We start from the raw sequence: 12,500 nt of genomic DNA, 5'->3' as shown, positions 1-12,500 counted from the left end.
GCCGTCTTGATAAACATTTTACTGGAAATCTGCGGTTGTCAGCGTTACAGATTGACTTCTTTGATTACAGTGAAGGAGGCCACTCAATTCTTCATACCTTCCGATTAAAACCACTTTATTTTCCCTCTTTAACCCCTTCAGTACAATGACGCGTTTCATTATTCATTCTGCTTACTATTTCGTGATTTTATACAGCTTCAGACACTTATGTGGGGGATTAAAATAGTGAAGACTGTGGCCATTAATCTTCTCACCTCCAAAGACCCTTTCTAATGTCAATAATCGTACACAGATCTCAAGGTAAAAATGTGTCCCAGTATTGAAGGGGTTAAACACAAAGTATTTATCTCCGACCTGTTCCCTCAACAATTTAAACCAGAGGGAGTGGATGGTGGGGAGGGAGCCTTCTGTTTTGCTGTCCTTTTCTTCTACCATCACTTTAGAAAGGCAAGGTCAGATTACTTCATGAGGACCACAAAGTACGTTACTGTCTGCGCATCTACATAAAACTATCTTACTCACTCGCATTGATAAAAAAAAAAAAAAGAAGACGGAAACATAAAAGAAGAAAAGAATGGATGAAAAGAAATTAAAAAGTGAAAGAGAAGTGAGTAAAGGGGAAAAGATTCTACTTCAGATAATCGTAAAACCAGATTAGTTTCAGTGTGGTCAATAAATGGAGAGGAGGAGGAAGAGGAGGAGGAGGAGCAGGCGATAACAAAGTAAAGTAGGAAAGATGCAAATTAAACGAGAGAGAGAGAGAGAGAGAGAGAGAGAGAGAGAGAGAGAGAGAGAGAGAGAGAGAGAGAGACAAAGAAAAAGGAGAGTACATTTCCTGGGGAGATTTTCATATAAGATCATCGCTTTGCTATAAATAAATAAGAAAAATAATAAGAAAAAATTGAAATACGAGAAAGGGAAGGAGGGAAGAATACTGCACGTGTGTGTGTGTGTGTGTGTGTGTGTGTGTGTGTGTGTGTGTGTGTGTGTGTGTGTGTGTACAAAAACTTAATGTTAGCATATATATTCTGGTCCCCATCAATACTTTAACAGATGTGGGTCGGAAGCGGCGAGTTTGTGTGGCTATTCGAGTCCAGCCATTATTTGGGGAAGAAAGAAGAAGAAAAAGAAAAAGAAGAAGAAGAAGATGATGATGAAGAAGATAAAGAATAGAAAAGATAATGATGACGATGACGATGATAAAAAAGAAAGAATAATAAAAGCAATGAAAGTAGTGGTTGTAGAAGTAGTAGTAGTAGTAGTAGTAGTAGTAGTAGTAGTAGTAGTAGTAGTAGTAGTAGTAGTAGTAGTAACAACTCAAATAATATTAAACTAATGCATTTTTATCTGAACATATAATAATACTACAACCTTACATACACACACACACACACACACACACACACACACACACACACACACACACACACACACACACACACACACACACACGTCACTTTTTTTTCCCACGAGAAGATGGGAATATGATCACCTTCTCTCCTTTCCTCCATTCTTTCCTATTCGTCCTCTCCCTCCTCCTCCTCCTCCTCCTCCTCCTCCTCCTCCTCCTCCTCATCCTCTCTTTCTTATTCTCTTGCTCTTCTTTCTCCTCTTCTTTTTTTCTGTTCTTACTATTGCTGCTATTCCTCCTCCTCCTCCTCCTCCTCCTCCTCCTCCTCCTCCTCCTCCTCCTCCTCCTCCTCCTCCTCCTCCTCCTCCTTCTACCCCTCCTCCTCCTCCTCATTTTCTCATACACTCAGTTCATGCTATTGTTATCTCTCTCTCTCTCTCTCTCTCTCTCTCTCTCTCTCTCTCTCTCTCTCTCTCTCTCTCACACACACACACACACACACACACACACACACACACACACACACACACACACACACACACACACACACTGCGTCACAGAGAGAGAGAGAGAGAGAGAGAGAGAGAGAGAGAGAGAGAGAGAGAATTGATTGTCAGATGAGTGGGGAGAGGAAGGTGGTAGGGAGGGAGTGAGGGAGTGAGGGAGGGAGGGAGGGAGGGAGGGAGGAAAGGAAGAAAGCAGTGCTGTTTTTTTCTTTCAGACTATCTATCTATCTGTCTGTCTGTCTGTCTGTCTGTCTGTCTGTAATTTTCCATCTGTGTATCCTTCTATCTGTCTCACTAAGGATATGTAAACGAACGAACGAACGAACAGCAACAATGACAAGAACAGGAACAACAACAACAACAACAACAACAACAACAACAACAACAACAACAACAAAGTAATAGTAATGATGACAACGAAGAAGATAATAATAAAAATAATTAGAAGAAGAAAAATGTAAAAAGAGGAAGAAGAACAAGAAGAACAAGAAGAACAAGAAGAACAAGAAGAACAAGAACAAAAACTGGAACAATAACAAAAATAATGACAAGAAGATGACGATTATAAACAAAAGTAAGAAAAAAAAAGATTGAAAAAAAAAGAAATGTGAGAAGCAAAACTAAGAAAAAAATAATAAATGAACCACAAAAGTAAACAAAGAAAGAAAAAAAAAGTGAAGAAGAAATAGGAGGAAAATGAAATAAAACTGGGCTGAAAACGTAAAGAAAAAAAGAAGAAAAAAAAAGAAAAGAAAATCAGGACTGAACACGTAAAGAAAAAAGGAACGACTAAAACAAAAAGAAGAAAATAAAGTAAATAAGAAAATAAATCAAAAAACGACCAAAATAAAAAGAAGTAAAGAAGAAATAAGAGAAAAATAAAAATAAAACTGGATTTAAAATGTAAAGAAAAAACGACCAAAATAAAAAAAAAGAAAAAGAAAATAAAAATAAAACTTTATTTAAAACGTAAAGAAAAAAACGAGAAAATTAAGAAGAAAAAAAGAGACAGTAAAAAATAAAATAAAAAAACGACCAAAAGAAAAAAAAAGAAAAAAAAAGAGAAAATGAAAAATAAAACTTGATTAAAAACGTAAAGAAAATCAAAATATTCGAAACAAAGAGAAGTAAAGAAGAAAGAAGAAAAAATAATAAGCGGCAATTTCTCTTTCCTTAATTAGAGAGCGCTGCAATTCCAGTACTTTTTCCTTTGCTACTTTTTTCCCTCCGTCCTCGTCGCTTAAGACGGAGAAAGGAAGGGAAAAAAAAAATTGCTACTATTTTTCCGACACTTGAGAGGAAGAAAGTAGAAACTGTTTTTAGCGTAAGAGGGAAAGTTTTGAGTAAAAGATTTTGAGACGATCATAAGAGACAGAGAGAGAGAGAGAGAGAGAGAGAGAGAGAGAGAGAGAGAGAGAGGGGGGGCACGGGAGGGAGGGAGACAGAGACAGAGAGGCGTGAATTTTAGGTGATATTACAACAAAATAACAACAACGAAATGTAACACACACACACACACACACACACACACACACACACACACACACACACACACACACATATATGCACCTTCCTCATATAATAATACTTACAGTTTCCTTTTATCTATGTTCCTGGGAATGAAAAATGGGGAATAAATGAGAATCAGCTTAAATTAATATACAACATATATGGAAAGGTTACCCATGAAATAAATTTGTTTTCTCTCAAAAATTCCTTCACGTTCAAGTTTTGTTAAAGTCAGCCAAGAAGTGAGTCCGTTTTCTCTTTCCCTTTCCTTTTTGATCCATTTTCTTTGGTGGGAAAGGTAAGCAAAATTCGGAAAGGGAGACAAAACACCTCGCTTATCATAGTCATTTGTCAGGATTGTCATGGTTTTTCAAATGCATGAACGTGACGACTTTGTGAATTGTTGTACACTGCAAGAGATTAAAGCTGAAATGTGTGTGTGTGTGTGTAGCTGTAATTAAACTAAATCTTGGACAAATGAACCTCTTCCTTCTCCCTCTCTCTCTCTCTCCCTCTCCATCTCATTCTCTCTTTCCCTTTGTTACAGTCCCCAAAAAGCATCTACACTCACTCAAAACACACCCAGAACACACTCCCTCTTCCAGGCTCTCACACACTCCTACGAACACTCCAGAACTTTCCTCTCCCACTCCCTCTCCATCTTTCTCTCTTTCCCTTTGTTACAGTCCCAAAAAAAGCTTCTACACTCACTCAAAACACTCCCAGAACACACTCCCTCTTCCAGGCTCTCACACACTCCCTACGAACACTCCAGAACTTTCCTTTCCCACTCCCTCTCCATCTGTCTCTCTTTCCCTTTGTTACAGTCCCAAAAAAAGCATCTACACTCACTCAAAACACTCCCAGAACACACTCCCTCTTCCAGGCTCTCACACACTCCCTACGAACACTCCTCAACTTTCCCAGAACTCACTTATACTCTCCACGCAGCCACGTATGCAAACCTCTTCCATACACACCTAAAACATACACACACACTCTCTGATACACATTGTAATTACTCCCTCTCTCTCCAAACAAACTCACACACTCCCTAACTCACTCACGTACTTCTAAAACACACACACACATTATAAAATCCGAAAATAACCCAAAAACACCGAAACACACCCAAACACATCCTAACACACCCACACATACTCACACACACAAACACACACCTTTGTAACACTCAATACACTTCAAAGCAAGCAAACATGCCCATCAAAACCCCTTCAACACACTCGAAAACCTCAAAAACACACCAGGAGTAACACTTAACCACGCAACACAAATACATAATACCAAGACACACTCAAAAACACACCCACGCACCACAAAACACATTAAAACACACACATACACACACACACACACACACACACACACACACACACACACACACGCTCCAAAACAAACCATAAAACACACTCAGACACACACAGCCTCAGAACACACTCAAAAAAACATCCATAGTCACCCACACCCACAAATCCTACCAAAACACACTCAAAAACCCACACACCCTAAAACACACTTCAAACACACCCTCACACTCGAAAACACAACTAAGAACCCACCAACACAGGGACACAACACACCAACACACCCCAAAACACACTCAAACACCCACCTACACCTTCACAACACTCTCCAACACACAAACACTACACTCACATACCTCAAAACACACTCAAACACCCACCTACACCCACACAAGACTCCCAAACACACAAACACACACACTACACTCATACATCCCAAAACACACACACATCCACAAAAACACACTAACACACCCCAAACCACACACAAAACCCATCTCTACACACCAAAACACACCCAAAAACTCACCAACACCCACACAACACACCCAAAGCAACACCAAGCCACGCAACACTCACGGGACACTCTGGAAGCGAAGCAGGGGCGTCTTCATGGAGGAGGAAAGACGCCCGTCCTCATGAGACCCCAGGGAAGCGGAGTCGTCAAACATGGTTGTATGGGCGCGCCTTTGCCTTCGTCGGTAGCAGTAGAGGGCAACCCCAACCAGGGACGCCACCACCGCCGCCGCCGCCACCACCGCCAACACCACCATGCCCAAGGACACCACGCCCATCACCATCACTCAAGAGGAAGGGGAAGAGGAGGAGGAAGAGAATAAAGGTTTTGGTGATCTGAGGAGAGAAAAGAAAACGGGGGAATAAATCGAGTTTTTTTTTTTTTTTATTATCTATTATTATTTATTTTTTCTTTTGTATTTTTAGTAAGAGAAATGTGACTGGTTTTATCTTTCCTTTTAATTGGTGGGTGGGTAAGAGAGAGAGAGAGAGAGAGAGAGAGAGAGAGAGAGAGAGAGAGAGAGAGAGAGAGAGAGAGAGAGAAAGAAAGAAAAAAGCAGACGGATAAATAAATGCAAAATAATAGGAAAAAGGCAAGAAGGGAATAGAGAATAAATTAGGGAGGAAGGAAGAAACGAAGGAGACAAAAAAGGAAAAAAGAAATGTAATTATTTGTACATGAAGAGGAAAGGGAAAGATGTAAGAAGGAAAGAGGGAGAGAAGAGAGAAAAAAAATCAAACAAGGAAGAAGGGAAAGAAGAAAGAAAGGAAGAAAGAAAGGAAGGAAGGAAGGAAGGAAGGAAGGAAGGAGAGAATGAAGCACAGCACAAAAGCACAAAAAGAGGAAACATGAAAAGAAGAAAGAGAGAAAAAGAATTGTAAAAGGAAAAGTTGAAATAGAAACGTGATTGATGTATTCCTTAGAGAGAGAGAGAGAGAGAGAGAGAGAGAGAGAGAGAGAGAGTCAAACCACTCAAAAAGTCTGGAAACATGCAAGAATGGGAAACAAAAACACACAAACATGCAAAAGAAAAGAAAACAAGAAAATAAGAAAAACAAAACGACAAACAGACTAAAACAATCAATAATAATAATAATAATAATAATAATAATAATAATAATAATAATAATAATGATAAATGATACGTACCACATTAACATTAGGAAGAATAAAAATAAAAATAACAAACTCTCTCTCTCTCTCTCTCTCTCTCTCTCTCTCTCTCTCTCTCTCTCTCTCAGTTTAAGGCTTTATCTCGAAATCTATCAGGCATGCAAACAGCCGAAAGCACTCTCTCTCTCTCTCTCTCTCTCTCTCTCTCTCTCTCTCTCTCTCTCTCTCTCTCGTCAACTTTTTACAAATCAAATAATAAAATAGTACCACCTCCTATTCCGGCCAACAGAAAACGAGGTGAATGTTGTATACAGCAAGAGGGGAAGAGAGCAGAAGAGGAAGAAGAGGAAGAGAAATGAGAAAGGTGGAAGAAGAAAAAGAAAATGTTAGAGGAAAGGGAAGAGGAAGAGGAAAGAGGAGAAAGAAAATGGTAGAGGAAGGGGAAGAGGAAGGAAAGAAGGGAGGAGAAAGGGGAAAGAGGAGGGAGAAAAGAGTAAAGGAGGAGGAAAGTGGATGACTGAAGGGAGACATAAATAAATGCAAAAAGATACGAATGAGAGAGGAAGGAAAAACTGATGACGAAATTGTGAGGAAAAAAAAGGAAAATAAAAAAAAGGAATGGAAAAAATGGAAGAAGATAAAAGAAATGAAGGAAAGAAGAAGAGAAAGGGAGGAAAGTAAAGGGAGGGAGATAAGAGAGAGAAGGAAGGGGAGTTAAAGATAGAGAAAGGAAGAAGATGAGAGAGAGAGAGAGAGAGAGAGAGAGAGAGAGAGAGAGAGAGAGAGAGAGAGAGAGAGAGGAGAATAATGAATGCTGGGAGGAAGAGTGAATAATGAATGAGGAGAGTAATGGAACTGTGTGTGTGTGTGTGTGTGTGTGTGTGTGTGTGTGTGTGTGTGTGTGTGTGTGTGTGTGTGTGTGTGGCGAACATGATGAATGCGAAAAATTATCTAGCCCTCAGTAATTTGAAAATGTTAAAATGGGGAAAAAAAATGAAGGAAAAAGAAAAGAAAAAGTTAAAAAATGTCAAAATATGAACGCGTTTGCTTTTTTTTTTCATTTCTTTCTCTGTCTCTTTCATGCTGCGACGAAAAGGGGAGAGAGACAAAAAAATAAATTAAAAAATGCAGAAATATACACATATGAAGACTTTTGAGGTGAATATTTAAAGATGCATAGACTGACAGATAGATAAATGCACAAATAACTTTACTGAAATATAATAGATAGATACATAGATAAGTAGATAGATAAATAGATGAATAAGTTAATATGTAGATAGATAGATAGATAGATAGATAGATGTACAGATGAGGTTACTGAGACAAGAAGGAATGAATAGATAAATTAACATACTGAAAAATAGATAGACAGGAAGATAGATAAATAGATAGATGGATAGATACAAACACACACATGACTTTACTGAGATAAATAGATAGAATAGATGAATAGATAGATAAACTGAAAGATAATTAGAGAGACATATAGACAGCTGATAAACACTACATACATAATTATTGCCATGGATATATTGATGGAAAAAAACAACACAAAAACAGTACAAAAAGCAAATCCAAACAAAAATAGATCAACAAAAACACACATGTATGCAAAATAAACAAAAATAAAACATTAAAAAAAGATACAAAAAATCATTCAGATCTCTCGTTTCTACTTCACACACACACACACACACACACACACACACAACATTTTACTGAGGGATGTAATAAAAAAAAGATATTGGACTCAGGTGAGCTAATTAGGAAATATAAAGGTAAATGAGGCTTAATTAAAGAGAGGCAGGCAGGTGAGGCAAGGAGAGGCTCAGGTGCGACAGGTGTTCATGAGAGGCTGATTAAAGACGAAATAATAATGAATAAAAAAATGCATAAAAAAAATATATAGACAAGTAAATAAGTAAATAATTTGTGTTTCAGAATTATTAAAAAGTTTTCAATATTTTCTCACTTCTCTTTTAAATCCCTCGTTTTTTTTTTTTACATTTTTCTTTCTTTTCTCTTAATTATCTTGTTTTTATTTTATTATATCTTTCATTTCTTCCCATCATTTCCCTCTTTACCATTTCTATCCTTCTATTCTTTTCCTTCCCATTCTCTCCATTTCCCTTCTGGTCTTCTCCTTCATTCTTATCTCCCTTTTCTTCCCATCCTTTACCTTCTCCTCATTATCTCTCATTTCTTGTCAACTGATTCCTTTCTCTCTCTCTCTCTCTCTCTCTCTCTCTCTCTCTCTCTCTCTCTCTCTCTCTCTCTCTCTCTCTTCATACCTCCCCATTCCTTTTCTCAAATTTCTTTCACTTTCTGTATTTCTCTCCTCCATTTTCTCTTCATCCTTTCCACTTTACACCTCCACTTCTTCCTCCTCCTCTTCCTCCTCCTCCTCCTCCTGCTCCTCCTCCTCCTCTTCTCCTCCTCCTGCTCCTCCTCTTCCTCCTCCTCCTCCCTTCAAAGGTGTGCAAAACGATAAATAAACAAGAAATCCTGTTCCATTAAGCTCGAGGGAACGTAAGCCTGGAAATCAAAGCCTGGAATGACACTTTCTCTCTCTCTCTCTCTCTCTCTCTCTCTCTCTCTCTCTCTCTCTCTCTCTCTCTCTCTCTCTCTCTAAATCCGTTTTCCAATAATACCAATTTCCGTGTTTGGATGTTTTATTTTGCTTTATTTATTCGTTTTTTTTTTCATTCTTTTATTCTTTCTTCTTCTTTATGTTTTTGTTTGCGTGACTTTGGTGTATTATCTCTCTCTCTCTCTCTCTCTCTCTCTCTCTCTCTCTCTCTCTCTCTCTCTCTCTCTCTCTCTCTCTCAATCTCTTAGCCCTAATATTCGTGTTTCCTGCTTTTTTATATTTGTTTGTCTTGTTGGTTTGCTTAATTCAACTTTTTACTCTCTCTCTCTCTCTCTCTCTCTCTCTCTCTCTCTCTCTCTCTCTCTCTCTCTCTCTCTCTCTCTCTATTATAAAACGTGATATTGGGATGGATGCATGGAGAGAGAGAGAGAGAGAGAGAGAGAGAGAGAGAGAGAGAGAGAGAGAGAGAGAGAGAGAGAGCAAAGGGTACTACACCTGTTAATTAAATATGACAAAGGTGAGTCATTTCCCATTAGTAGTTTCATCAGATAGCGTTTCAGGTCACGAGAGAGAGAGAGAGAGAGAGAGAGAGAGAGAGAGAGAGAGAGAGAGAGAGAGAGAGAGAGAGAGAGAGAGAGAGAGTACGTCGTGTCCTTATCTCGATTTGAGAAAATATTCAAGTCTGTCTCCTCCTCTTCTTCTTCTTCTTCCTCCTTCTCTTCTTCCTTCTCCTCCTCCTCTTCTCCCTCCTCCTCCTCCTTCTCCTCCAATTTTTACTCCTCGTATGCTTCCTCTTCTTCCTTCACATCACTCTCCAGATCTCCCCAATGTTCCTCCTCCTCCTCCTCCCTTTCTTCCTAGTCTTCTTCCTCTTCCTCTTCCTCTTCCTCTCTCTCTTCTCACTCTGTTTTTCCCTATCATCTCTATTTTCTGCTCCTATTCCTTCTCTTCTTCCTCCTCCTTCTCTTCTGTCTCCTCTTCCTCCTTCGTCAAGAAAACAACCAGGACCGCAACCTTTACCTCCTCCTCCTCCTCCTCCTCCTCCTCCTTCTCCTCCTCCTCCTCCTCCTCCTCCTTCAAATGACTGTCAGCAGAAATAGAAACTCACAAATTTAGACTAATAAGTAGAAAATGAAGGAAAAATAAGGAAAAATATGAGAATCAAGAGGAAAATGAAAAAGAACATTTGAAAACTAAAAGGGAAAGAAATATTAATAAGAAAATGAAAAAGAGGAAAATAAAACTTTGAAATTAAGATGTGTGGTTATATATAAAAAAAATTCGATTGGTGAATAAAAAAATGAATAAAATGGAGAAATGGAATAATGAATGAAAGTATGAGATAGGAAACAAACTGGAGGAAAAAAAATGAAACTAGATTGAGAGGGAAAATAAAGGGAAAGAAGAGAAGAAATAGAAAAAAAAGGCCAAGGGAACAAATCAAAAGAAAACACCAACGAAATAAAATTAAAAGAAAAAGAAATTGGAAAAATAAAACAATTTAACTTAAACAAGACTAACCTAACCTAACCTAGCAAGAAAAATACAAGGACATACGAGAGAAACCAGCACACACACACACACACACACACACACACACACACACACACACACACACACACACACACACACACACACACACACACAATCAACGACGTGGAAGTCATAAATGAATAGAACTAAATGTAATTTGTTAATTCCCTTTCACGAGGAGGAGGAGGAGGAGGAGGAGAAGGAGGAGGAGGCGAGGAGGAGGAGGAGGAGGAGGAGGAGGAAGAGGAGGTCAGGAGGAGGACCGTTGATGAAGCCGAATTTAGGGAAAGTGGATAAAGTCAAGAGAGAGAGAGAGAGAGAGAGAGAGAGAGAGAGAGAGAGAGAGAGAGAGAGAGAGAGAGAGGAACAAACAATGATGAAAAGAGGAAAGATGAAAGAGCAAAATGATGAAGAAAATTAGGAAAATAAAGAGAGGAAGTAAAAGAGGGAAGGAATGGAAAAGTGAGAGGAATAAAGAGAGGAACGGGAGAGATTAAAGATTATTTCCCCTCTCTCCCCCTCTCACTCATCCCTTCATCCTCCTCCCCTCACTGTCCCCTCACTCTCCCTCTTACCTCCCCTTCCTCCCTCTTTCCCTAACCTTTACATGATAATCCCCTCGTATTTCCCTCATTTCCCCTTATCTCCTCTCTCTCTCTCTCTCTCTCTCTCTCTCTCTCTCTCTCTCTCTCTCTGTCTCTCGGCAACTAAACAAGAATAATTTACTAATTTGTTTTGTTTCTCTGTCTCTCTTTACAATTTTTACTCCTCTTCTTCCTCCTCCTCCTCCTCCTCCTCCTCCTCCTCCTCCTCCTCCTCTTCCTCCTTCTCCTTCTCCTTCTCCTCTTTCTTCTTTTACTTCTTCTATCTCGTTCTTGTGTCGGAATATTTTTACCACATCATTTGTCCTCCTCGTCCTTCTCCTCCTCCTCCTCCTCCTCCTCCTCCTCCTCCTCCTCCTCCTCCTCCTCCTCTCACTCGTCTTCGTCTTCCTGCAAATCCTCCTTTTCCTTCTCTTACCTCCACTTCAACTGTCTCTTCTCTTCTCTCTCTCTCTCTCTCTCTCTCTCTCTCTCTCTCTCTCTCTCTCTCTCTCTCTCTCTTTCTCTCTATCTATCTATCTATCTATATTCGCGGTACTTAATTTTGACGCTAATCCTTCGAAAACTTAACTTTAGCGAGGTACAATATTTCGCGAATGTCACCCTTAGAGAATGGGTCTATAAGAGTCATAATGGACACTGCCCTATATCTAATAATGGTGTCTTCTTCCCCCCTTTTTTTTTTTCTTTCCCTTACTGTGTTGGAAGAGAGAGAGAGAGAGAGAGAGAGAGAGAGAGAGAGAGAGAGAGAGAGTATGTGAGAGGAGGAAAGGGGGAGGAGAAAGAGAGGAGACAGAAAGTTTAGTTTAGTTGTGGCTATTTCCATCTCTCTCTCTCTCTCTCTCTCTCTCTCTCTCTCTCTCTCTCTCTCTCTCTCTCTCTCATGTCTTAGGCATATTTTTTCAAATGGTGAAAATTTCAAAAGGAAAAATGAGATGAAAGAGACGAGAGATGAAAGGAAGGAAGGAAGGAAGGAAGGAAGGAAGGACGGAAGAAGAGGAAAAGGAATAGGAGGAGGAGGAAGAATAAAAAAAGGGATAAAAGAGAAAGTTACAAGAAACTATTGATAAAAGTAAAGAGAAAAATAAATAAGATGAAACAAGAAAGAAAAATGGAAGAAAAGAAGGAAGAAAGAAACTAAGTAAAAAGAAAACGAAAAATTAAAACAAAGAAAAAATAAGCAAAAACAAAGAAAAAATAAATAGAAAAAAAGAAGAAAAAGAAAAATGGAAAAAAGAAGAAAAAGAAGAAAGAAAAATAAGAAGACAAACGAAACCAACAAAACAAAAGAGAATGAAGAAAAAAAATAAAAGGCAGACAGAGTAAGAGGAGTAAATAGACGAAAGGAAGAGGAAGAGGAGGAGGAGAAGAGTAAAGGGGGAGGAAAAAGAGAGGAATTGGAGATATATATTGGAGGCAAAATACAATAATGGTTTCCGCTGCCTTGGACA

At 38.9% G+C, this 12,500-nt stretch overlaps 1 protein-coding gene across 6 annotated transcripts in view; it reads right to left on the bottom strand.

Moving 5' to 3' along the window:
• The window catches only part of LOC123509487 (synaptotagmin-7-like), a 406,995-nt gene that overhangs the window by 379,661 nt on the left and 14,834 nt on the right, over positions 1–12,500 (bottom strand). For 2 of the 6 annotated variants that reach the window (XM_045263786.1, XM_045263789.1), the window contains exons 2-3: positions 5,271–5,543; positions 3,450–3,470 (exon numbers count right to left, since the gene is read on the bottom strand). The exons of 2 other annotated variants lie outside the window; for them this stretch is intronic. In XM_045263786.1, coding sequence (XP_045119721.1) covers positions 3,450–3,470; positions 5,271–5,491 — 242 coding nt within the window. In that variant the 5' untranslated portion in view covers positions 5,492–5,543. The remainder of the gene's footprint in view (positions 1–3,449; positions 3,471–5,270; positions 5,544–12,500) is intronic. 2 more of the 6 variants (XM_045263788.1, XM_045263790.1) reach the window with 1 other exon arrangement.

Source organism: Portunus trituberculatus, chromosome 27 (assembly GCF_017591435.1).
Source record: "Portunus trituberculatus isolate SZX2019 chromosome 27, ASM1759143v1, whole genome shotgun sequence".
NCBI classification, from domain to species: Eukaryota; Metazoa; Arthropoda; class Malacostraca; order Decapoda; family Portunidae; genus Portunus; species Portunus trituberculatus.
Note: the sequence above shows the minus strand (reverse complement) of the source record. Positions and strands in the feature narration are given on the sequence as shown.